This window comes from Aquila chrysaetos, chromosome 10 (genome assembly GCF_900496995.4).
Source record: "Aquila chrysaetos chrysaetos chromosome 10, bAquChr1.4, whole genome shotgun sequence".
Classification (NCBI taxonomy): domain Eukaryota; kingdom Metazoa; phylum Chordata; class Aves; order Accipitriformes; family Accipitridae; genus Aquila; species Aquila chrysaetos.
In genome coordinates, this window is record NC_044013.1 from 31617556 (window position 1) to 31642648 (window position 25093).

A 25093-nucleotide genomic window follows, 5' to 3' on the forward strand; every position below is an offset into this window, starting at 1 on the left:
CGGGGGCTGCCACACATCCCTGCATCCCTTGTACTGTGTGCCAGCTGCAGTAGGTCCAGGTCGAGAGGGGACAAGGGAACAGCAGGGAACAGCAGGGAAAGTAACATTTTCAGTGGAAAGTCTCCTTTTTGGATTATTTGCTCCAAATGCCCTAGCCAGCTCCTGCTCTGTACTGTCCCTGCTCAGGAGGTGGCCCTGGGGCCACCCCGCTCACTGGGGGCTCAGCCTGAAGCTGTGCCTGAAATCAGGGTCCCACCCGATGCTGTAGAGATGGGGACTGCTCCCCAATGCCCAGCTGCACCAGGGTGGCATCGGTCTGTGTGAAGCCCTTTCCATGCCAACCAGTGTCCCCATTGGCTCTGAGCCCCCCAGCAGTGCTGGTGTCCTCCACCACGCTGGTGCAGGATGGATGCGCACAGCCCCAGGGCAGGGGCTGCTCTCGCATCCAACTCGGGGTGGTGGGGAGCTGGGCTTGGAGCCAGCAAAACCCTTGGAGACCCAAGGGCTTGGAATCTTGACCCTTGGTGTCACCTCCATGTGTGTCACCCAGTGCCAGACCCTTCCGCAGCTTTGGGCTGAGTGAGGTGCTGATGAGGTGCCACGGCTTGGGCAAGGGGGGTCCCCAAGGTGGAGGACACCCAGCACGGCTCATGGCCACCGCAGCCTGGAAAGCCTCAGCCTTCCAGCAACGCTGTGCTGGCGTGGGACACAATGGGACAGCCTGGCAGGGTGGAGACAAATCTGGTCCCCACATGCTGGCTGGTGGGAGGGGACGGTGTACTGCGCTCAAGGAGATGCTTTGCCATGAGCAATCCCGTCCTGGCTGCAGGCAGCCTCATCCCCACCCTGCCCGCAACCCCCTCTGGCAGGAAGGCTTGTTGTGTGAGACACCCTCCACCCTATGCACCACTCGAAGTGTCCCCATCAGGGATGTGGCAGCCCATCACCCCTCCTCAGGCCACTGCCAGCAGTGATGGGAGCTCAGTGCTGCTGGCTCCCGAGCACGTGGTTCCTGCCGAGTCACAGGCATCCCTGCTCCATCCTGAGTGGTGGGATCCTGCTCTTTCGCAAGGAGACATTTCCCTGGCTGTGATGTTCCTGCTTGTAATCCCTCCCCATCCCTTTGCGCCAACCTCCTAACGAGGTCACATTTCAGCAGAGGCTCCCAAGCCCTGATTCCAATTAAAACCTTTCATTTGGAGCTGGCCGTGGCATGGCCAGCTGGGTACAGCTCTTGCCGTGGGGCTCCCAGGGGACCCCCCGCTGTAGTGGGGTGATGGGAGGCTCCTGCAAAACCAGCTTTGGGCACCACAGCCCTCAGTGCAGGGCTGAGAGTGGGTGGCTCTTTCTGGAGCCGTGACTTCCAAGGTGATGGAGAAGAGTATCTCCTGGCCCAGCTCCATCACAGGTGGTTGTATCCCAGAGGATTTACTATCCCGATGGAAGGAGCCCCGAGGGCTGGTGCCGCACAGCCGGCTGGCAGAGAGGGGCTACACCGCGGGGCAGAGGGGGCACGGCCACCGGCAGCCAGGTGCTAACCCGCCACCTTCTCTCCTCTCCAGGTGGCTATGGATTGCCCTACAGCACTGGTAAGCTGCCCTACGGTGAGTGCTCGTAGCCCTCGCTCCGCGGTCGTAGCTCCTCACGGCTCCGCCGGCTGCGGCTGTGGCCTTGTGGCCACTGACCCTCAGGGCGGTGTGAGGGGCATCCCACTCCCAGGGCGAGGTGGTCCCTCGGGGGACCCATGCCTTTTCCTGCCGTGATGCCTCTGGACCCAGCTGGGAGCAAGCCAGCTCTCCTGGTATCCCGCACCATGGGGCCGGGAGCCGTTAATCTGCAGGCATGCTGTGGCACCAGTAGCGGTCGGCTGGCTGTCTGGCTCTCTGCTAGGACATGTCCTGAGCCGTGGCCAGCTCCAGGCAGGGATGTTTGAACTGGCATCTCACCTCGGGGGAAGCTGGCTCCAGAATCCCTCCCACATCCCTCAACACTGGTGGGGGGAGAACCTCTGGGCCGAAGGAGCTGCTGCATCTGCCTCGCCCCCCTTCCTAGGGCCAGTGCCTGACCTGGCTTTGCCTTTCTGTTTGTGATTGCAGGCTTCGGGCCCGGCGGGATAGGAGCCGGCATCGGGGCAGGAGGAAAGGCAGGGTACCCCACTGGGACAGGTATGCTCCCTTCCTGGGCAGCCCCAGGGTGGGGGACTGGCACAGGCATGGCGGGGGGACCAGGCACCCCGGTCACTTTGCCGGTCCTTGGATGGGGTGTTGGGCACTGCCCAGCTGTCTGGTGGCCCCAGGGTGACAGTGTCACCCCAGGGACAGCCTGGAGGGGTGCATCATTTCCCAAAGGAGAGGGGGGTGGATGCTGACAGGAGGGGCCGGTCCCCAGGGTCATTGTGGGATGGGGGAGCTGAGGTGGGAATGGCCTTGGGACCTCCGCGGCTCCCCATGTCCTTCCCCAGGAGTTGGAGCACAGGCGGCAGCAGCGAAAGCAGCAGCAAAATATGGTGAGTCACCCTCTGTGGGTACATCCATCAGCCATCTCCCCAGCGGGGCAACTCTGCCTCCCTCCCTCCCAGGCTGGGGGGGATGCTGGCTGTGTCCCTGCATCACTGAGCTGACGGTCCCCTTCTCCTCTGTGGCAGGAGCCGGTGTCCTGCCCGGGGCTGGTGTCATCCCGGGAGTTGGCGGAGTCGTACCTGGCGTTGGCGTTGTCCCAGGAGTCGGAGGTGAGGCGATGGCAGGGCTCGGCCCTGGGGCTCGGGAGGGTTGCCTCCCCCCATCCCACACCCCTGACTCTCTCCCGCTACCCCGGCAGTTGGAGGGCCAGCAGCAGCGGCGGCAGCGGCAAAGGCAGCGGCGAAGGCAGGAGCTTTTGGTGAGTTGCCTGCTGTCTCGGACAGATCCAGCAGCTGCCTGCGGGGTCGGGCTCACCCTCCGGTCACGGAAGAGCTGTGCATTGGTGCAGGGCTGCGTGACTTCACTGCCTGACCCCCCACCACCTGCCCCATCTCCTGGGGTGCTCTCCCAGCCCCAGAACCCTGCCCCGGCTCCAGCAGCTGCTTGCCAGAGCTTGGGGCGAAGTGAAGCCACACTGCTAAGCCAGCAGCTTTTGCGGGTGGAAAGCAACAAGGTGCAAAACCTTCCCCAGGGCTGCAGAGGGGCTTTACCCCCTTGGGGGCAGCTTCCAGCAGCCTGTTGGGAGAGCTGGGCTTTGGCGTAGCAAAGCCTGGTTTGCAAAAAGCAGCTTTTTCGACAGTGGCAAACTCACAATGCAGCAGCCCAACACGGGGCAGTATGTCCCCATCATGCATGGTTTCTCCATAAGAGATGTGGTTTTGCTGTGCCAGGCTCCGGCAAGGTGTCCGGGGAGATGGTGTCTGTAACGAGCTGTCATTCATTAGCAGAGGGATGCGCTTCGTGATACAGATCTCACGTTCGCTGCTTCCCTCGTTGGCTGTTTTGTGGGAGAAAAGCGAGTAGTGAACAACTGCTCATTAGAGCATCCAGAGGAAACACGACAGCCTCAGGAGCAGCTGGGATTTACAACTACAGCCTTGGGGAACCTTGGGGGTCCCCAGGCTCCTGGGTGGTTGGGTGGGCTCCAGACCCCTGGGTTGGGTGTAGGGAGCTGGAAATCCCAATCCTGGGCACATCCCAGGTTGCCTGAGCAGCTGGTTTGGGAGGTGTGGAGAGCCTACCACAAAGCCAGGTGCCTCGGAGCCTCCCATGACACCAGGGGAGACCGTGTCCCCACCAGTGTCACGGGGTGTTTTGGGGGGGGTCTGACTGCTCTGCTTCCCTCCAGGTCCAGGCCTCGTGCCCGGGGTTGGCGGCGTCCCAGGCCTCGTGCCCGGCGTTGGTGTTGTCCCCGGCTTGGTGCCTGGTGTTGGAGGTGTCCCCGGGGTGGCAGGTAGCTGTTCCCAGGAGCCCCGTCCCCACCACCTGGCTCTGCGGGGGGCATGGGGGCTGGTGGCTGAGGGTTCCTCTCTCCTTTATCTCCAGGAGTTGCGACACCAGCAGCAGCAGCGGCAGCAGCAAAGGCAGCTAAGTACGGTACGTGCCGCGCAGTGCAAGGAGCTCCCCAGCAGCTCCCTGGGTACCCCTGCTGACCCTCTCCACCCAGGGCACTCAGGGTACCCCCAGACAGGCGCGTCTCCCCTGGGGATCACTCCTGATGGCACATTATGGGGAAGCATCCAGGGACAGGTTGTGCCCAGTCCAGCTCCCAGCTGCTGCATCCAGCTTGGCTTCATCCCCAGGGCAGGACCTTCTCCCTCTCTGGGGTTTCTGCAGGCTGCTTCATGGAGGTGAACTGATGAGACTGAACTCATGTCTTTAGACCTTTTCTGAATTCTTGGGTTTTGTACCAAATGCATTTTTCCAGCAGCAGACCTGACCCAGGGTCTGGTGCCCACAGGCTCAGCCTCGCTGTCCAGGCGGGCAGAGATCCCTGGCAGTGGGACCCCTGCCCAGGGTCACTGCCTTCAAAAAACCTGGTGGGATCCAGCAAGTGCATCCAACTTGATCTAGCAAGACCCAGGTGCTCAGCAGGCACAACCACCCCCCAAGGGAGCTCCAGCAAGGAGGAGCCCAGAGGGGACAAGGGACATGACCGAGCAGCAGGGAAGCTGGGAGCCCAGGTGCAGAGAGAGGAGGCAGAAGTGGCCCCAAGGCTCTGCACAGGGCTGGGGGATCCATGTGCTGCTCCAAAAGGCAGTGCCAGAGGTTACATGGCCAGCCAGGTCCCAGGACCTTCTGCATCATCACTGCAGGGCCCTGGGAGTCCCCTCGGAGCAGCCATGCTCGATGGCAGCTTTCCTTTGAGGGCTAAACCGTTGCTGGCCAATTCTTACATTCCTCTTCTGCATCATGTATGAAAAAATCCCACCACATGCCTGGGGAAGGATGGGATTTAGGGAGAAACTTGGCAGTGACAAGTTAAGGGGTGTGTGCTCTGAGCTGGGGTGCCAGGCACCTGCCGAGCAGGGGACTATGAGGACAACCCCTCTGGCACTCAGCCCTTCCAGAAGTAACATGATGCTTGTCCCTGTGGCACTAATGAGTGCTAGCGGGTCAAGGCTGTCACTGCCCTGGGCAGCTTCCCAGTCTGGCCAGTGCCCAGGGCACCCAGCCCTTCCAGACAGCTACTGAGGACCGCCAGCCACTTCTCCTCCATGGCCTGTTTGGCTGCAAGTCTTGATGTCCCCATGATGAGGACCAGCTGGAGCCCCCTGTGATGATGAGGATCATCATGCTCCCCTGTGCTGGTGACTTCCCAGCCTTTCTTTTACAACAGCAGATTTACCATCTCGCTGGGGCCTCTTGGGAGACATGGAACCAGTCCCTCCCTTGTACCGCTGTGCATCTCTCCCGGAACGAGGCAGTGGGGTGCTCTCATCATCACAGCATGATGACAAGAGCAGACCTTTGACAAGGTCCCACCTTTCAACTATTGCTGCAACAAGATCTAACTTCTGCACTCTTGTTGCCTGCAGGAGCTGGCATCGGCGTTCCTGGCATTGGTGGTGTCCCCGGTGTCCCCGGTGTCCCTGGTGTCCCCGGTGTCCCCGGTGTGCCTGGTGTGGCTGGAGTTCCTGGCGTGGTGCCCGGTGTTGGAGGTGAGTGTATGGGCTGGCACGAGACAATGGGGTGGTGCTGGCCATGCTGGTCCCCTGACTCTCTTCCTTCGGTCCCCACAGTGGGTGGCCCAGAAGCCGCGGCAGCCGCGGCAAAGGCTGCAGCGAAAGCCGCAGCGTATGGTGAGTCACCGTCATCCTTTCCCAGGGAGGGAGGAGGGATGCTTGCAAATGGGCAGGGTGGGGCGTACCCCTGGCACTGTGGATGGTGGGGCCATCAGCGCGACCCCTGCCTACGGACCCTGCCTGCTCAGCCACATCCCTGAACCTCTCTGCAGGAGCAGGGCGTGTGCCCGGTGTCGGCGTGCCCGGCGTGGGTGTGCCTGGAGTTGGTGTGCCTGGAGTTGGTGTGCCTGGTGTCGGAGTGCCCGGTCTGGTGCCCGGTGGGGTCGGAGGCATACCAGGTGAGGTGGTGTCTAAGGGATGCTTGGCATGTCCCCAGCACTGCCAGCTGAGGGATGCCGGCATGGCCACCATGGCCCATCACTGCCCCTCATGCTCCCCTTCCCCCCCAGGAGTTGGAGGTCCAGCAGCTGCCGCTGCTGCCAAAGCAGCCGCCAAAGCAGCAAAGTACGGTAAGCCGGGATCTCTCTGGTGTTATCCCACATGTCCTGTCTCCTGCCACCTCCCCACCCCATGCTGCTCCCCTCATTGGGCCTGAGCACTGCACAGGGTCCCTGTGGGTTGGGGTGAGGGATGATCTCTCCGCAGGGCTGTATGTGGGATGAGGTGCTGGGTATGTCAGGGAGTGCTCTCCAGAGAGCTGGTCTGCATGGAGGGTCCTAGGTTCACCATCCATACACTTTCTCCTACGTTAGTCCATCCACCCTTCCTTCTACCCACCCATCCACACCACCAACCAGCCAGCCAGCCAGCCACCACAATATCCATCCATCCACACCTCCATCCATCCATCCATCCCACCATCCATCTACCCTGCCATCCATCCAACCACTCCACATCCATCCACGTATCCATCTGTCCATCAATCTACCTATCCATCCGCCCACCCCAGCCTGCCATGCCTTTTCAGCCAGCTCCTTCCACCACCTCTTTTCCTGAGCTGAAGCCCAAATCCTTCCCTCTCTTCTTGCAGGAGCAGGTGGCCTGGCTCCTGGCGTGGGTGGCCTGGCTCCTGGTGTAGGTGCCCTGGCTCCTGGAGTGGGTGGCCTGGCCCCTGGCATTGGAGGTGTCCCAGGTGAGGAGGAGGAAGGCAGGTGGTAGTGGCAGCCTGGCTGGTGCAGGGGCAGGTCTGGGGCAGGACAGGCGTGAGGAGGGCCTCGGTGATCTCCATCAACTCATGGCCATCCTTTGGGGGATGCAGGCAAGATGGGAGGGATGGGGTCTGCCCAGCATTGCTGGAGAGGATCCCCCTGGGGACACTCACCCCCCTCTTGCTGTCTCCACTCAGGGGTCGGAGGTCCGGCTGCAGCAGCAAAAGCAGCAGCAAAGGCAGCCAAATTCGGTGAGTCAGCTGGAGAAGCCCATCGCTCGCAGCTCAACCCACAGAAGGCAGCCCTACCTGCCCAGTGGGCATCTGGGGTCTCCCCATGAAGCCCTGGCATGGCACAGACTGGTCGAGGGGGAGCTGAGGGGCTTCAGGGGTGGGCACCCCATGCTGGCCACATCATCCCACAGGATTATGGGGATCACATGGGGCTTACCCCCATGCTGCCTCACCCCCTCTCTCCACAGGTGCTGGGGTTGGAGGGGTGCCAGGTGGGGTGCCCGGTGTCGCTGGAGTGCCGGGAGTGACGCCCGGCATTGGCGTTGTGCCCGGGTTGGTGCCGGGCGTGGGGGTACCTGGTACTGGTATCCTTCCCGGGGCAGGTATGTGCTTCATCACACCCCAGTTGGGGACCCCCTTGGGGACAGCAGTGGCCAGGGATGCTAAAACTCACCAAGCCACATGGAGGGGTGGCAGAGGGGGATGCAGGTGGGATGGGGGATGGTGGCACACGGGAGGGGTGCAGGGGTGACTGTCCTAACTGCAGTGTCCTCATTTGCTTTACAGGCATCCCCCAAGTAGGGGTGCAGCCTGGTGCTAAACCGCCCAAATTCGGTACGTATCTGCCACTCTGCCCCAGGTCCACCTCAGACCATCACAGGGCACCCTCCTTGTGTGGCCATTGGGGTGCTGGCCTCACTTCGTGTCCCCTGTGTGGCCCCTGGTGCCCCAGCGGAGGGTGGCTCAGGCGTGGGAGGTGGCATGCTGTCACCTGTGGGTGCAAAGTGCCACCCATGCCCCTTCCCCTGGACTTACTGGGGACATTTTTCTCCTGCTCTGCATTGCCTGCAGCAATGCGTCATGCAGGGGGTGAGCTCCCTCTGGGTCGTCTTGCTCTGGGTGCTGTGCAGTGGGTGCCGGGGACACCCAGAACGGGTGTCAGGGCCACCCCAGCGGCTTGAGCACTGGCTGGGGGTGCCCTGAGCTGTGGGTGCTGGGCTGCGGGGGGACAGTTGTTAATGGTGTCTCTCTGGCAGGTGTTCCGGGGGCTGGAGTCCCAGGGGTCGGCGGCATCCCAGGTAGGTGCTTGCAGGAGCTGAGCCCAGGCAGCCGGGAAGTGTGGGCAGAGGGATGCTCCCCCAGGACATGGGGGGGAGTAAGGCTGCCCGAGGAAGGATGGGCACACCTGGGGCTTGGCAAAGAGATCAGACACTGCCCCGCTGCCTGTCCCTGCTGATGCTCATCTGGGGTCCCTGTCATAGGTGGCCTCGGAGTCGGTGGCCTCGGAGTCGGTGGCCTTGGAGTTGGTGGGCTTGGTGCTGGTGAGTGATGCTGGCCCCTGGCATCGAGGCTCCCCAGGGCTGGAGTGCAGGGAGCAGAGTGGCAGTGCCATGCTGACAGAGTGCCGAAAAGGAAAGGGGGTGTATGGGATGCAGGGGATGCAGGGTCGCTTTTGTCCCCTCCCCGTCCCACAGCATGGTCCTACCCCACACTGTCACCATACCCTGTGCCCCATCTTGTGTCCTTGTGTCTTGCCCCTCAAGACACAAGACAAGGGATGGTAGTGTACCATGTCCCCAACATGCAGAGATGCAGGTCCCTGCCTGAAGACCCTTTGGGCTCATAGCAGGGTCTGGCTGCAGCCCCAGGGGCAGCAAGCCCCACTAGGGGCTGCACTGATGCCCCTCTCTGACACAGGGATCTTGTATCCAGGAGCTGTTGGGAAACCTCCCAAGCCAGGTAAGGAACAGGGTCTGCTGTGACTGGGGAGGGGCTGGAGGGGTGACCCCCATCCCTGTCCCCACGTTGCCCACCCTTACCAGGGCTCTCCAATCCTGCAGGTGTTGGGGGTGGGGGGCTGCAGCCAGATTAGTGCTGCAATTTGGGGCTGGAGTGGGAGTATGTCCCTTACCACGCCACGCTCGTCCCCACCCTGCTGCCATCCCCCACTGGGATGTGGGGAGAGCATCCTGAAGCCAGATGGGTGCCATGGCGGGGACAGGGGCTTTTGCAATGGCTCCTGTCCCTGCAGGGAGCAAGGGTCCCCAGCCAGGGTGTCCCCAGCCAGGCAGGGTTGGGGTGGCACTGCTGTCACAGGCTGTCACCAGCTGTTGCTTTTTCCCCAGGGGCTGGAGTTCCCGGCTTTGGCGTGTCACCGATATTTCCAGGTACCATCCCCAGCTCAGCGCCTCGGCACGCACCCAGGGCACGTCTCGGTGCCTGGCCAGCTCACAGGGACACGCACAGCCCATGGAGCACGCGGATGTGGCCACAGCCTGGGGAGGGACCTAGGGGGCTGGGCTGAGCCGGGGGGTGCTCAGCTGGGGGGTGCAGGGCAGAGCAATGTGGGTGCCCGCTGGATGCTGAGGGCTTTGTTCTCCTTTCAGGTGGAGTCGCCGGCCAGCTGGGATTTGGTGGTGAGTGTCCATCCCCCAAGCAGGCCATTTTTGGGGTGGGGGGTGCATATCCCCCCTGCACCCAGCAGGCGAGCAGGGTGGGGGTCCCGCTCACCCTGCTCTGCTTCCCCCCTGCAGCGAAGCCCCCCAAGACCTTCGGAGGAGCCCTCGGTGCCCTGGGCTTTAGAGGTGAGCACTGCCACCAGGTGACCCCCTGCCCTGCTGGGGCCGGCTCCTGCACCCCCTGCCCTTCTCCCAGCCACCCATCCAGGGGGTTGGGGGTTGCAGGGTGGGGCTTACACTGTATATCCCCCCCCCCTCAGGCGGCGTGGGCTGCGCACAAGGGAAGTACTGCGGGAGGAAGCGGAAGTAACCACTCGCTGTCATCGATGACCTCATAAACTTTGGTGCTACTGCATGGTCCAGAATGTAAATCCCAAGCAAAGCTGAGACACCCCCCCCCCAAACGCTGGATTTCCCCCCCCCCCCATCCCAGGGGCCATCCCCGGCCCCATGTTCCCAGGAGGGACCCCACACCTCCGGCAGTGCCTGTCCCCCCACCAGCCCCTCCATCCTGGCAGGGAGCACGGAATAAACTGCGGGGAGCAGCCATCCCCCTTGGTGCTATCGCTCCTTGCAGGATTTGGGGGGGGGTGTCTTGGGGTGTCACACCCCCCCCAGCCCCAGAGCTGACCCCGTGGGGGGGGGGCAGGATGAGGGGCACCCCACATTGGAGGGAGGGAGGAAGGGAGGGTGGGAAGGGGGTCTCGGCAGCAGGGGGCTGCGCAGGGAGGGATGTCCTCGGCGGCCTGGGCCCCCTCACCAGTCCCCGTGCTCCCCCCAGCCCGGGGGGACTGTGGGCAGGAGGGCCTCAGTCCCTTCATGTTACTCACTTTGCTATAACTGGGTGGGATGCCCTATAGAGAGGGACTCGCTTCCGACAGACTAATAAAGGACAAGTTTTTAAAGGACTCTGGCTCCATCCTGTGTCCCTGTCCCCCTCCCAGTGGTGGTGGCAGTGATGGGTGGCCTAGCCCAGCGGGTGGCACTGCCCCATGTCTTGTACCCATAGCTCTGCCCAAGCCTGGGGACGTGCTGGGTCCTTGGTCCGGGGATGCCATGTGCCCCACTGCATCACCACAGCCCACAGTGACAGCCCCAGTGATGAGGGGGACCTCCATGCCCTGTCCCATGGTGACAGCCTGTGGGATGAGGGGGACATCCATGCCCTGTCCCGTGGTGACAGCCTGCGGGATGATGGGGACAACCATGCCCTGTCCCGTGGTGACAGCCTGCGGGATGAGAGGGACATCCATGCCCTGTCCCGTGGTGACAGCCTGTGGGATGAGGGGGACATCCATGCCCTGTCCCATGATGACAGCCTAGGGACCCAGGAGGACGTCCATGCCCTGTCCCATGGTGATGGCCTGGCGATGCAGGGAGATGTCCATGCCCAGACCCATGGTGACAGCCTGAGGACCAAGGGGGTTGTCCATGCCCTGCCCTTGGTGACGGCCCAGGGGACAAGGGATACATCCGTATGCTGTCCCATGGTGACAGCTTGGGGGATAAGGGGGACATCCATGCCCTACCCATGGTGACAGACCAAGGGATGATGGGGATGTCCATGCCCTGTCCCACAGTGACAGACTGGGGACCCAGGGGGACGTCTGTGCCCTGTCCCATGGTGACAACCCGGGGAATGAGAGCGATACCCATGTGGAGCCCCACGGTGACATCCCGGGGCAGAAGGGGACACCCCTGCCCTGCCCGCGGTGACAGCCCCAGCGCCCCGCGTGCCCCGAGTTCCCCCGGCCCCGCCCTCATTCACCCGCGAGCCCCGCCCCTGCCCACCTGACCACGCCCTCTCCCGTGGTCACGCCCCCAGCCCCTTCTCCTGACCCCGCCCCTACCCCCTTGGCCCCGCCCCCGGCCCTGCCCCCCCCCCCCCCCCCCCCCCCCCCCGCCCTGCCTCCCCCCCCCCCCCTCCTCCGGCGGCCGCGCCGGCGCCGTTCACCCGCCCGGCCGTCCCCGCCCGCCCGCCGGAGCCGCAGCGGCAGCGGCAGGGCCGGGGCCGGGGCCGGGGCCGGGGCGAGGGCAGGGCCTGGCGCGGCGCCGGGCAGCGCGGCTGCATGAGGTTGATGCTGCTGTGCTGCACCTGGAGGGACGAGCCTATGGGAGAGGACGAAGGTGCGTGACCCCCCCGGATCCCGTGTCCCCCCCCCCGCCTGACTCAGCGCTTCCGCTGCCGCTGGGGCCCCGCGACCCCCCCCCCCCCCCCAAGCTCACTCGCACCCCCCGGCCAGCCTGCATCCCCTCCGCATCCCTCCTGCACCCGCGCGTCCCTCTGCATCCCCACATCCCCCCTGCACCCACCATCCAGACTACATCCTCTTCGCAGCCTTCCTGCACCCTTACATCCCCCCCTGCATCCCTACATCCTCCTCTGCACCCCCCATCCAGCTTGCATCCCCCCCCCATCCCGCCCGCACTCCCCAGCCAGCCAGCATCCCCCCCTGGACCCGCAAATCACCCCCTGCACCCCTCATACAGCCCACATCACCCCCTGCATCCCCCACTGCACTCCTCTTCTAGCCTGCATCCCCCTTGCACCCCCACATCTCCCCCTGCACCCCCTGTTTCAGCCTGCATCTCCCCCTCCACTCCCCATTCAGCCCACATCACCCCCTGCACCCCTCACTGCACCCCTCTTCCAGCCTGCATCCCCCCACATCCACAGTGTGCATCCCTAAATCCCTCTGTGCACCCCCCCATCCAGCCTGCATCCCCCCTGCACCCCTCATCCAGCCCACACCACCCCTGCATCTCCCCTTGTACCCCCAAATCCCCCCTTGCGCCCCCTGTTGAGCCTGCATCCCCCCCTGCACTGCCATCCAGCCTGCATCTCCCCTGCACTCCCAAATCTCCCCCTATACCCCCTGTCCAGCTTGTATCCTCGCCTGTATCTCCCCCTGCACCCACACCCAGCCCACATCCCTGCCTGCACCCTTCCTGGACCCCCACATCTAACCCTGCACCCCTTGTCCAGCCTACATACCCTCCTGCATCCCCCTTCCAGCCTGCATCCCTCCCTGCACTCCCACATCCCCCTTCTGCACCCCCCACACTCCCACATGTCCCCTTGCATACCCCATGTCTCCCTACTGCACCCCATCCAGCCTGCACCCCCTCTGCATCCTCACCCCCCTGCACCCTCACATCCCCCTCCAGCCTGCATCCCTGCCTGCACCCCACAAATACCTAGAGTATCCCTCCCTGCTCCCCACAAACACCCTGCACCCTCTCTCCCTGCACCCTGATATCCCTCCAGACCCCTTATGCCTCCTGCCTCCTCCCTGCACCCCCACATCTCTACTGTGCCTCCCATCCACTCTGCACCCCCTAGACCCCTCATCCCTCCCCACACCCCCATTGAACTCGCACCTCCAGTACCTCTGCAGCCACCCTGCATCCCTTACCTGCCTCCCTGCACCTCCGTATCCCCCCGCTACACCCCCTGTGTGCCCCCACACCCCTTTCCATCCTGCAGTCCCCCATCCAGCACCTGTCCTGCACCCCTCTGTATCACTGCACTGCTCCTGTACCCCATCCATGCTGCATCCTGCAGCACCTTCTGTGTCCCTGCACCCATCCTGCACCCTTCTGTGTCCCCGCATGCACCCTGCATCCCCCAGCACCCATCCTGCACCCTTCTGTGTCCCTCTATGCACTTTATGTCCCACTGGATCCCTCCTTTACACCCCTTCCATCGTGCATCCCTTCATCCCCCCTGCATCCCCCACATCCATCCTGCACCCCTTAATCGCCCCTGCACTCTGTGCACCCATCCTGCACCCCTTCACCCCCTCTGCACCTTCTGCCCACCTCCACCTCCTACACCCCATCATCCCTCCTGTACCCATCCTGCACCTCAGCATGTGCCCCCCATCCTGCCCCTCCCGCACGCCTAGCTGCGAGCACCTGGGGCACCCCTCCATCCCCAGCATCTCTGTGCACCCTGAACATCTGTCCTGCTGCTCAGCACCCTGCTGTGTCTCCAACCCCCCCCCCCCCCCGACCTGCCTGTCCCCTGTGCTGGCTGAACCCTGCACCCCCTCCAGCAACCCAACGCTACCTCTTGCCCCCCCGCCCCTGCACCCCAGCCTCCTCGTGTCCCCCCACCCCCGTGGGCACCCAGCACCCCATGGTGATGTGGGCACCCACGGTGATGGCAGTGCTCCCGAGGGACGGGGGCTCTGGAGGTGGCCTGGCACAACGTGGGCCCCGGCTGGCAGCACTGCACTGAGCCCCTGCCCTGTCCCCAGCCCTGGGGATATCAGCGCCACGACCTTGTCCCCATTACAGGAGTAATGGGTGGGGGCCGGAATTCGTCACCCCGGACGGAGGGACTTAATCCTGGGGGATGTGCCTGGGTGCTGCCACAGGGAGGATGGCGACAGGCGGCAGGGTGACAGCCCTGTCTCCTTTGTGTCCTCCCACTCCATCCAGGGACCGACCTGCCAGTGTGTGCGAGCTGCGGGCAGGGCATCTACGATGGGCAGTACCTGCAGGCACTGAATGCCGACTGGCACGCCGACTGCTTCCGGTAGGAGCCCGCGGGCCGGCCGGGACAGCTTCGGGGACACCGGGATGCTTCGCAAGGACAGGGACAGTGGACCCCCCCGCCGGTCTGGCCATGGCACGCACACGTGCGAGGCTGTCACACGCACCAGGATGCCATCCATGGCTGCGTGTCCTCGCGCCTGTGGGGTGCAGGCAGGGCTCACCGGGTGATGCCAAGCCTGGCAGTACCTTGCTGCTGTCCCACGCTGTCCCTTCCTGCCTGGTGACAGTGACGGGGCGCATGGGGCTGATGTCACCCGGCCACCCCCCTCCCTCCCTGTTTCCTCTTTCACTCGCGCCCTCTCGGCAGCTTGGGCGGTGGGAGCCCCGAGGAGGAGGAGGACGAAGGTCCTGGGTCGGGGGGTGCAAGGGGTAGCCGGGACCTGGCAGGGGTCCCCGTGGGGCCGGGGGTGCCGGGTGTGGCAGGGCACCGGGGTGGTACCCCCGTCTCGGGCAGGATGCTGGCAGCGGTGCTGAGGAAGAGCTGCGTCCTGAGCGCCGGAGCCAAGTGAGTGGGAGTGGGTTGGGCCGGACTCTGCACCCCCTCGGACCCCTGGGGTGCTCTGCCTGCATCCCCCGGGATGCTTTGCCTGTTCCCCCCCCTCCCCGCTCAGCCCCACCCATCCACGCCCCCCCCCCCCCCCCCCCCCCCGGCCATCAACCCCAGCGAAGCCACTGCGCGGCCACGGCTGGATCCGCCCCCCCCCCCCCCCACCCACGGGAGACCGGCTTCCGGCAGCCCTGGGCTCGCTGGTGCAAAAGCCTTCCTCCCCCTCCCCTTTCTCCTCCTTCTGTTCCCCCCCCCCCCCGCGCTTGCAGCCCTGGAAGGGAGCGTGGGCCTCAGCCTGGTCGCGCGTGGGAGGAGGAGGAATGCGGCCGCTCCATCGGGGCGGTGGGGGTTAAGGGGGCGGGGCCGCGCGGCCGCCCCCCATTGGCCCCCCGCGCCCCCCGCCCCCAACCCCCAAGCCCAGGGGAGGCTACGGGCCGCGCAATCGGCGGAGTCCTCGCGCGGTGGCGTCATGGGGTGGGGAAATTCCGCGCCGTGACGTCACGCCTGGTTGGTATTCCACCTGCGCGTGGCGCCCCGCCCCCGGCTGAGGGAGGGGGCGGGGGGGGGACTGCGGCAGTCCCCGTGCGAGGGTGCCGCAACCCCCTACAGCAACCCCCTACAGCACCCCCTGCACCCCCTATAGCAACCTGCCATTTGCAACCCCCCTGCACCCCACCACACCCCCCTTGCACAACCTGATGCAGCATCTCCTGCAGCTGCCTGTGCACCCCCAAAACTCACAGCCTCCTCTGCACCCCTGGGCGCACCCTCCTGTTGCACAGCCCCATGCATCCCCTGCTGCACCTCCCTGCACCCCTCCGTCCCCCTGCACCCCCCATCTCACAGTCCCAGAGCAGCTCCCTGCACCCCACACTGCAGGTGCGTCCCCCTGCACCCTGTTTGCAGCACCCAGGGCATTGCACCCCCACAGCTGGCATGTCTGTGACCAGAGTGGCACATCCCTCTGTGCGTCTGTGACCAAGCTGGCATGTCCCTTGGTCTGTGCCAGGGTGGTGTGTCTGTGACCAGGGTGGCACATCCCTCTGTGCGTCTGTGACCAGGCTGGCACATCCGTGACCAGGGTGGCATGTCCCTCTATCTGTGACCAAGCTGGCATGTCCCTGTGTCTGTGACCTGGGTGGCATGTCCCTCTGTGAGTCTGTGACCAGCCTGGCACATCCCTCTGTGTGTCTGTGACGAGGCTGGCATGTCCATGCAGGACTGGCATCTCCCTCCCCATGCCTGTCCCTGCCCTGTGTCCCTTGCCCTGTCCACCCCAGTGTCTCTGCATGTCCCCCACTGCCAGCCTGCGCTGGCACCCCTGGAGCCACCCACTGCCACCCCAGGGACGGTGACACATGGATGCGGTGGCCCTGCAGCAGGGTAGGAAACAGGGGAAGCAGCTTGCCCAGAGAGCCGTGGGGTGGATGGGCACTGGCTGCCCCCCGGGGTGACGATGGGAACAGGGTGACAAGGGGGTCCTCATCCCCTGCCGCAGGTGCTGTGAGTGCGGGGCCTCCCTGTCCCACCAGTACTATGAGAAGGATGGGCGCCTGTACTGCAAGAAGGATTACTGGGCGCGCTTTGGGGAGCTCTGCCATGGCTGCTCAGAGCAGATCACCAAGGGGCTGGTCATGGTGAGTGCTGGGGGGGGCCCTGAGGGGGGACACAGAGCCCTGACCCATGGCTAAGCTCCCTGGAAAGAGGTTGAGGTGAGGAGGGGGTGCAGACCCCCAGGACAGGTTAGGCTCTGGGGGTGGCAGGGGTGTCCTCTGTGCTTTAGGGGGACCCTGGGGGGCGGCATGCCCCCATGTTGGCATTGGAGCGGGGAAGCTCAGGGTGGCAGGGAGGTGTCCCTGCAGCCATCCCCAGCCCAGTGGCATGACCATCACCCCCCGCCACGCTGTGGCTCATCCTGCCCTTCCTTTGGCCTTGGTGCACCCATGGGTGCTCCCGGCACCATCCGAGCCCCGGCACCCGCACTTGATGCCTCAGACACCTGGGTCACTGGGGCTAATGGCATCTGCCTGCAGGTGGCCGGGGAGCAGAAGTACCACCCTGAGTGCTTCAGCTGCCTCAACTGCCGCACGTTCATCGGGGACGGGGACACCTACGCACTGGTGGAGCGCTCCAAGCTCTACTGGTACGTCCCAGCCTGGGTGTGTGGGTGGGGAGGATACGTCCCCTGGCACCCCCCCACCCACCAGCCTCCTCTCGGCCCCACAGCGGGCACTGCTATTACCAGATGGTGGTGACGCCGGTCATCGAGCAGATCCTGCCGGATTCGCCAGCTTCCCGCATCCCGCACACCGTCACGCTTGTCTCCATCCCTGCCTGCTCCGACGGCAAACGCGGCTTCTCCGTCTCCATTGACCAGGGCTGCGGCACTGAGCACTCCCGCACCGTCCGTGTCCGAGAGTGCGTCTGTGTCCCCTCTGCCACTGTCCCCTCCCTGGGGCTGGGGGCATCCCGTGCCACTTCTGCTGGTGGGATCCACCCCACAGAGACTTTTTGGGATGGGAGCATGAGGGATGGGGCTGGTGTGTCCCCATCAGCCGGGGTTGGCCAGAGGGGACCATGGTGGCATGTCCCTAGCTGCTGGGGTGGCTTGTGGGGACTGTGCTGGCATGTCCCCAGCCATCAGGGGGGTGACATGCTGGCATTGCCCCATCTACCAGGGTGGGCTGTGCGTATCAGGCTGGCATGTCCCCATATGGTTGGGATGGCTTGTGGGTACTGTGCCAGCATGTCCCCATCCAGGAGGAATGACTCGTGGGCAACATGCCTGCATGTCCCCATTCGGTAGGGGTGACTTGTGGGCAGCATGCCCACGTGTCCCCAACTAGGAGGGGTGACCTGTGGGTACCATGACTGCGTGTCCCCATCCCAGAGGGGTGACTCATGGGTACCGTGACAGTGTGTCTCCATCAAGCAAGGGTGGCTTGTGGGCAGTGTGCCTGTGTGTCCCCATCTGGTAGGAGTGACCTGTGGGCAGCTTGCCTGTGTGTCCCTGTCTAGCAGGGGTGGCTCGTGGGCAGCTCGCCTGCACGTCCCCATCTCGCAGGGGTGACTCATGGGTACCATGATGGCATGTCCCCATCTTGCAGAGGTGACTAGCAGGGGACATGACAGCCTGTCCCCATTGGCTGGGGGTGGCTCGTGGGCAGTGTCCCAGCACATCCCCACCCGTGATGGTGTCGGGGCGGGGGGCTGACCCTTGCTGCCTGCTGGCCCCGCAGAGTGGATCCAGACTGCATCAGCCCTGACATGAAGAACTCCATCCACGTGGGCGACCGCATCCTGGAGATCAACGGCACCCCCATCGGCCACGTTCCCCTGGATGAGGTATGCTCCCCCCGGGTGCCCCCCAAACCAGCACCCCCTCCCTGCCCCCTGAAAACCATCTCTGCCATCCTTTTCTGCCCCCAGATCGACCTGCTGATCCAGGAGACCAGTCGCCTGCTCCAGCTCACCATCGAACATGACCCCCACGAGCCCCTTGCCCGCGAGTCGGGGCTTGCCTGCAGCCCCCTGCCCGCCCCGTGCAGCCCCCTGCGCTCCCCTGCCCTCCCGCCCTGTGGGGAGCCCGGTGCCATGCGCCAGCGGACTGTCACGTAAGGCCACCAGCTCGGCCACCAGCTCGCCCGCCTTTCCCGTTTTGGTCCCTGCTTAGGGTTGACCCTCTGTCCATCCGTCCCGCAGGAGGAGCTGCAGCACGGACAAATCTCCGGGCTCCGGCTCGGTGGGCTCGCCCGCATCGCAGCGCAAGGACATCGGTCGCTCCGAGTCGTTGCGTGTCGTCTCCCGCGCCCATCGCATCTTCCGCCCCTCCGACCTGATCCATGGCGAAGTGCTGGGCAAGGGCTGCTTTGGCCAGGCCATCAAGGTAGGGCTGGGCGGCCCCAATTCTCTTGAGCATGAGGGTCTCAGCTCCCCGGGATGGGGGGGGGGGGGGTATCATTTCCCCCGGGCTGTCCCCAGAGGTGGGGGTGGTAGGGGGGAGCTGGTGGCTCAGCCCCTGCGCTCCCTGCCAGGTGACGCATCGGGAGACGGGCGAGGTGATGGTCATGAAGGAGCTGATCCGCTTCGACGAGGAGACACAGAGGACCTTCCTCAAAGAGGTGGGCATCACCTTTCTTTAATCCCCCTGGTTTGGAGGGGACACACACACACACGAGGGATGGGGCTGTCCAGTCCTGTCCCCCACCCTGACATGGGATGTCAGGCGTGACACCTGGAGTGGGGGTGGCCAGGCACCATGGGGTGCAGGCAGCCCTGCCTGTTTAATGGAGAACACGCGAGCAGCAGGTCTGTCTGGGTGGGTGCTGCATGCCTTGGGGTGTCACAGGCACGGGGGGTCCTGCAGGTGAAGGTGATGCGCTGCCTGGAGCACCCCAATGTGCTGAAGTTCATCGGGGTGCTGTACAAGGAGAAGAGGCTCAACTTCATCACGGAGTACATCAAGGGGGGCACCTTGAGGGGCCTCATCAAGAGCATGGTGAGCACTGGGACGGCAGGTCAGCCCCCCACCACCCCACAGCCCTGGTGGGTCTGGGGGACCCCTCTCCTCTCTCCTCTTCTCTGGCAAATCCCCCCTCCTGTCCCCAGGACAGCCACTACCCTTGGAGCCAGCGGGTCAGCTTCGCCAAGGACATCGCCGCCGGCATGGTGGGTGCCACTGGGGGACCTGTGGGTGGGATGGGTGCTGGTGGGTGGGGGACCGAGGGGTGGGTGTGCCCCCCACTCTCAGCCCATCCTTCCCCCAGGCCTACCTCCACTCCATGAACATCATCCACCGTGACCTCAACTCTCACAACTGCCTCGTGCGGGAGGTAAGTCCCACCTTGGTGGTGTCCTCCCGTGGCCTGGGAGGGGTCTCAGCCCCCTGCATGGCCCCCCCCCACCCCGTGCCTCACCCCTCTCCATCCACCCAGAACAAGAGCGTGGTGGTGGCTGATTTTGGGCTGGCGCGGCTGATGGTGGACGAGAAGAACCAGCCCGAACATCTCAAGAACCTGAAGAAACCGGACCGCAAGAAGCGGTACACGGTGGTGGGGAACCCGTACTGGATGGCCCCTGAGATGATCAATGGTAAGCCTGGCTGTGGTGCTGGGAGGGGGGACGTGGCCAGCCAGGGCTCTGTCCCCAAGTAGGGGACACTTGGTGGGGCAGGGACAGGATGTGTGGCATGGCCTGACCCATCTCTCCCCGCAGGGAGAAGCTATGATGAGAAGGTGGACATCTTCTCCTTTGGCATTGTCCTGTGCGAGGCAAGTACCATTGGGCTTGGGGTCTTCCCATTGGGGTTGAGGTCTATGGTTGGGGTCTCCCCTTGGAGTTGTGGTCCTTGCTGGGTTTCGGTTCCCCTCTTGGGGCTGAGCCCGCTCCTCTCTCCTGCTCTCCCCCAGATCATCGGCCGGGTGAGTGCCGACCCTGACTACCTGCCCCGCACCACCGACTTCGGCCTCAATGTCAGGGGCTTCCTGGACCGCTACTACCCCCCCCACATGTCCCCCTAGCTTCTTTCCTATCGCCGTCTGCTGCTGTGACCTGGACCCCGAGAAGCGGTGAGTGGTTGGGGACCACCCCCACCCAGGGGACCATGGGGATTGGTGGTAGGGTGGAGGGACAGGGCCAGTGGAGCTGGCACATGTCCCCGTTTCTCTCTCAGGCCATCCTTCAGCAAGCTGGAGCAGTGGCTGGAAGCCCTCCGCATGCACCTGGAGATCCACCTGCCGCTAAGCTCCCAGCTGGAGCAGCTGGACCGAGCCTTCGGGGAGACGCACCGATGGGGCGAAGGCGGGCTGCCCGCACCCCCCCGATAGAGCACCCCCACCTGCACCCCCTCTGAAGCCACGGGAGAAGGAGCTGCACCCGCCGCCAGCATCTCCTCTGGCTGCCACTGCCCCCGGGGCTGGATCCCTGGGGCTCCCTGGATGAGCCCCCCTACCCTGTCTCTTCTGCACGGGCTGCCCACGCTGCTGCCCGCACTGGTGCCCACAACATCCCTGGGAGCTGGCTCTTCCCGGGGCTGCACGGCCCCTTTGCATCCCCCCCGACACCGTAGCTCTTACCCCCAGGACAAGCCCGGCTGGCCACACCGCAGGGACTGTCCCCATGTCCCCCCCCGCCCCGTCCCGGCTCGCTTCGCCTTTGCACGCCCGGGGGCTGCGTGGCCGCCGCACCCGCACGAGCCCCGTGGGCTCCCCCGTACAGAGCCGCGGCCTCGCGGCGGTGCCTTGGCTTTCCGTGAACTTGCACTGCGACACAGGAGGGACCCCCTGGTTCCTTTGGGGGGCGGTGGAATGTGGCCCCCGGCCCCCCCAAGGGAGCACGGGTCCTGGGGCAGCCTTGTAGCAATGCCCTCGTCCTCGGCCGGACACTCACGCTGCTTCTACCAGCACCCCAGGCTCGGGGGGCTGCCGGCACCCCTGGCCGAGTGAGGGGTCCATGGTGGGGGGGGGGTGACACCCCCATGGCATGGGGACAGGCACGTAGCGGTCCTCACCTCCTCCACATCCCTGCTGCCCGTGCTACTCCGTGACCGCGCATCCCTGGGGATGATGACAGGTGGTCCAGAGGGATGCGGGGATGCGGCTTGTCTCCCTTGACCAGGGGTGGTTGGGGGGGTTGCGCCACGCGGTGCTTTTCATGCTCTTTATTCAGGTTCATTTTTCTGTAAGATATTTAAAGAGAAGAGTTTGTATTATTTTTTCATACGACGTAGCGTTTGCCATTTGTCACTGCCTCGGTTCTGCTTTCCCGAAGGGATGAAACTGTGAAGCCTCTCCGCGCACTTTGCCCGGGAAGTCCAAGGCGACGTCCTCTCCGGAGGTGGGAAGGGAGCTCAAACTGTGATGTACCCCGAGCCGTGAGTCAATAAATCCTTCCCCGCTCACTGCCCGGCCTGCTTGGGAATCGCTCGCCTCCCCCTGGGAGGGCTGGGAGCTCTTGGGGAAACTGAGGCAGGAGGGGCTGGACTCTCTGCTCGGGATAGTGCGGTGGCACTGGACTCGGTGGCAGCCCCCATGCTCAGTCACCCCCATGGTGGCAGCACTGTTGTCCCCTTTTGTGCTGTCCCAACCCCATTATGGGTCCCCCCCCCGCCCTGGGGCTGATGCCAATCCTGCCTGCGATGCCTGGCCAGGCCCCCAAGCCCCATGTCCCTGGGCCTGGCTGTGCCCACTGTCACCCCACATGATGGCAGAGCCCGCAGTGGTGGCAGGCAGGTGATGGGGCTGCATGACCATGGGCACCGCTGAGCAGCTTTGTCTGCGATGTAAAACAAGCCCTAGGGGACAGCGAGGTGGCCCATGGCCATCCCATGCTGTCCCTTTGTCCTTGTCACCTTCCTAAACCAAATTAAGGTCCCCAAGGTGGGGGATCTCCATCCTTGGGGGGAGGGGGTTGAGCTTCAGCTAGAGAAAACCTGGACCCCAAGGAGCTCATGGGGGGTGGCAAGGAAGGGACTGGGCGTTGTCCCTAGGGATGCTGCAGCTGGGTGAGGAGGGGAGAAACCACAGCCCAAAGGGGTCCCAGCATCCAGGCTGGACCCCCCCATCAGGAAAACCTCATGGTTTATTGCTCTGGGGATGCTCAGCCTCAGCACAGGAGGGACCAGGGGTGGCTCCTTCGTCTGACTGCCTGTCCCACATCACCCTGGTGAAGGGACAGGGGCAAACACCCTGCCAGCGTCGCAGTGTTGTCACAGCGCCCTTGGTGACATCGCACTGCACTGGTTCTTTGCTCCGGGAGCAGGACACCATCACTCCCCAGGAACATCGTGGCAGTGGGGGACCCGCTGCAGCCATCACCCCTGGGAAACACCATGGTCCTCAATCCCCTGCTGCCACGGGAGAGCAGGACCCCGGGTGACCCCCAGCCCCGCAGTGGGAGTCCCCCATCCCTGCAGGACCCCCAGTCCCCCCACAACCCCTCGCCCAGCTGGGTGGAGCTGCGGAGTGGGATGTGCCTGGTGCGGCCAGTGCCATCAGGCTACTTGCTTGTGACCCTGCAGAGGACCCTCAGCACCAGGCAGGGGGAGAGCCAGGCGAGAGCTGGCAGCCAGCCGCGGCAGGGCCAAAGCAGCGGCCACTCGGTCACCCCTGTGACCAGTAACTTGTCCCAGACCGAGCCACTGGCCAGGACCCCCCCCCTCACCAGGCAGGGAGGTGGCCCCAGCACAGTCCCAGTGGCCCCACGCCACGGCTGTCACCCACCCAAGGCCCCCCCCCCAGAGGTGTGCAGCACCCCATGCCCAAATCTGGCCACCGGCGCGTGCGTCACCCGGTCTCCCCGCCGGCCCCCTGCCCAGCTGACGGCAGACTGGCAGGGCTCCTCGCCCCCGCAGCCCCCCCCCAACCCAGCCTGACACTGGCATGAGGGGCTTGGCACCCATCTGTCCCGCCAAGCCGTCACCTTCCAGGAGGAAGAAGGGCACCCAGACCAAGCCACAGGCCACCGAGAGCTGCCCCTGCACCCCCTGTCCCTCCCAGGGTCCTGCTCTGTCCCCAACGAAGGTGGTCCCCAGGGACATCCCTGGCAGGGCTCTGCCCAAGCTTGGCTCCGACTCAGCATGGTGGCCCTTGCTGCAGGCAGGGAGCCAGGTGTCCCCGTGTCCCACATCCCTGCTGGCAGGCCAGCAGCCAAGTGCCGCCGAGGTGGTGGCCAAAGGCAGCAGTGGCTCCGGCAAGGACATGGCTGAGCCGGTGCTCCCCAGCAGAGCCTCCCCCACCATCCTCCTGCATCAGGCCCGGATGGAGAGCTCCAGCTCTGGCCACGATGATGGGGATGAGTCACTGGCCACTGGGTTTATCGCCTTCTTCACGGGTAAGTTTGGGGGACCAGGTGGGAGGGAGAGTACGGCTTCCCCCAGTGTCTCAGCAGGGTGGGGCATCAGTGCTGCAGGGACCCTCCCTGGGGGACAGCAGCTGCCTGCAGGCAGGGGGGTGATGTGCAGCAGGGTCCTCATGAGGCTTGAGGAGATGTGCGAAGAGAGGAGGTGCTGGGGTCTGGTCGGGACACCCAGCTCCATAAGGATGTGGGGGCAGGTCCCCATCCTCACCTGCAGGAATGAGGCATGCTGGCATGGTGCCGGAGGATTTCCTGGCAGCGAGTGGGAACTGGCGGTGGGGACCTCCGGATCCCTTTCCAACAGCGTTTCTGTGGCTCTGCCCATCCCTGCTTTGAGCCGGAGACTGGAGTAGAGATGTCCTGAGGTCTCTCCTGTCCTACAACCCTCTGATCCACCCTCCAGGCATAGGTGCCTGGCTCTGCAGGGACTCTGCCATGGTTGGCACTGTCCCCAGAGCCACCCTTTGTCCCCTGGGCACAGTGTCCATCTTTCCAGCTCAGGACTGGGGACTTTGCATGGTCCAGGAGCAGCTTGAGCCCTGCTTCTATGATTTGGGCAGAGAGGTGTCACTGTCACAGCCCATGTGCCTCCCACAGCCTGGGCTGGGACAGGAGCCACAGCCTTGGGTCATGCATGTCACTGGATCACCAGGACCTTGTGGCTCCATGGGGCAAATCCAGACCCTAGAAACCCCCGTGGGGTGCCAAGGCTGATGCTGGCAGGTCAGTACCCGTCTGCCTCAGTTTCTCTTCATGCCAGGGTGTGGAGCGGGGGTGCTGGATGTGAGGATGTGAAGAAGGGGCTGTTGCTCCAGCTCCCTGTCCCCCCACAGATGGGGCCAACAAGAGGCACACCAACATCCTCTGGTCCCTGAAAGCTGAGGCTCGCCCTGGGCAAAGCCAGGCAGGGAAATCCTGTGGTCCATGCATTGGCCCCTCGCTTGCCAGTGGTTTTTGTAGGGTCTGCGTAAACGTGGCATTTTTAAACAGCACTGGGGATATGGCTCTCCCATGCTTCCCTGCAGCATTGCTGCCTTCCCCGACCATGCACCCATCCCTGCCCCTCTCTGCCAACTGGGGACATCTGGGTCCCAGCCCTGACCTCGCTAGTGGTGCTGGGGGGGATACAGGGACCAGGTGGGGGGACAACACAGGGACCTGGGAAGGGACAGCCGGGTCTTAATGGGGGTCCTGGGAAATCTCAGCTGCATCTGATGGGAAAACTTGTTTCTCTTGGTCCCGCTGCCATCCTCCACTGGTGCTGGTGCAAACCCCATCCCGGTCATGGCTTCAGACGAGGAGGTAAGTGATGGGCTGGGACTGTGGGGTGGGAGCTTGGGGTGACACTGGGAGGTTCCCAATTCCCCAGTGCAACTGGGTCCCCAGGTCTGGTACCGGAGATGCGCAGCACTGGCCAGTGAACCCTTTGCAAAAGGTTTGTCGAGGCTGATGACATGTGATGAGTTGTGGGAGGGCTCAGCCCAGGGGGGTGGGCAGGCAGGGGGTCTGTGTGTGATCTGGGGCTTGGGCTGTGATCCCAGCTGGGTGGGACCTCCTGTGCTTGCTGTTTTGGATGGCCATGACTG

General features: G+C 64.4%; 3 protein-coding genes and 1 long non-coding RNA gene across 19 annotated transcripts in view; 3 read left to right on the forward strand and 1 right to left on the reverse strand.

Annotated features, from left to right (window-relative positions):
- Nucleotides 1-10452, forward strand: part of ELN (elastin) — a 24490-nt gene extending 14038 nt beyond the window's left edge. For 9 of the 16 annotated variants that reach the window (XM_030027355.2, XM_030027352.1, XM_030027361.1 and 6 more), the window contains 22 exons: nt 1563-1604; nt 2097-2165; nt 2462-2506; nt 2645-2728; nt 2818-2877; nt 3808-3912; nt 4005-4055; nt 5498-5620; nt 5702-5761; nt 5917-6042; nt 6154-6213; nt 6735-6836; nt 7050-7103; nt 7334-7468; nt 7653-7700; nt 8123-8164; nt 8348-8407; nt 8784-8825; nt 9212-9253; nt 9473-9502; nt 9620-9670; nt 9805-10452. In XM_030027355.2, coding sequence (XP_029883215.1) covers nt 1563-1604; nt 2097-2165; nt 2462-2506; nt 2645-2728; nt 2818-2877; nt 3808-3912; nt 4005-4055; nt 5498-5620; nt 5702-5761; nt 5917-6042; nt 6154-6213; nt 6735-6836; nt 7050-7103; nt 7334-7468; nt 7653-7700; nt 8123-8164; nt 8348-8407; nt 8784-8825; nt 9212-9253; nt 9473-9502; nt 9620-9670; nt 9805-9854 — 1481 coding nt within the window. In that variant the 3' untranslated portion in view covers nt 9855-10452. The remainder of the gene's footprint in view (nt 1-1562; nt 1605-2096; nt 2166-2461; nt 2507-2644; nt 2729-2817; nt 2878-3807; nt 3913-4004; nt 4056-5497; nt 5621-5701; nt 5762-5916; nt 6043-6153; nt 6214-6734; nt 6837-7049; nt 7104-7333; nt 7469-7652; nt 7701-8122; nt 8165-8347; nt 8408-8783; nt 8826-9211; nt 9254-9472; nt 9503-9619; nt 9671-9804) is intronic. The other 7 variants (XM_030027349.1, XM_030027362.2, XM_030027353.1 and 4 more) reach the window with 5 other exon arrangements.
- LOC115346842 overlaps nt 8416-25093 on the reverse strand; it is a 21480-nt gene continuing 4802 nt past the window's right edge. Inside the window, exon 3 of the long non-coding RNA XR_003925283.1 lies at nt 8416-8609. This is a non-coding gene — a long non-coding RNA (uncharacterized LOC115346842). The remainder of the gene's footprint in view (nt 8610-25093) is intronic.
- LIMK1 (LIM domain kinase 1) lies at nt 11539-21552 on the forward strand. Its single transcript, XM_030027366.2, is given in 17 exon segments — nt 11539-11671; nt 13991-14087; nt 16153-16291; nt 16688-16797; nt 16881-17072; nt 17894-17999; nt 18084-18268; nt 18357-18540; nt 18689-18775; nt 19021-19152; nt 19263-19322; nt 19421-19486; nt 19589-19745; nt 19869-19924; nt 20063-20149; nt 20151-20221; nt 20326-21552. Coding segments are annotated over 17 exon segments (1941 nt in total). The 5' UTR covers nt 11539-11613; the 3' UTR covers nt 20480-21552.
- Nucleotides 21677-25093, forward strand: part of LOC115346841 (septin-4-like) — a 20948-nt gene continuing 17531 nt past the window's right edge. Inside the window, exon 1 of the mRNA XM_041126620.1 lies at nt 21677-24809. Coding sequence (XP_040982554.1) covers nt 24792-24809 — 18 coding nt within the window. The 5' untranslated portion in view covers nt 21677-24791. The remainder of the gene's footprint in view (nt 24810-25093) is intronic.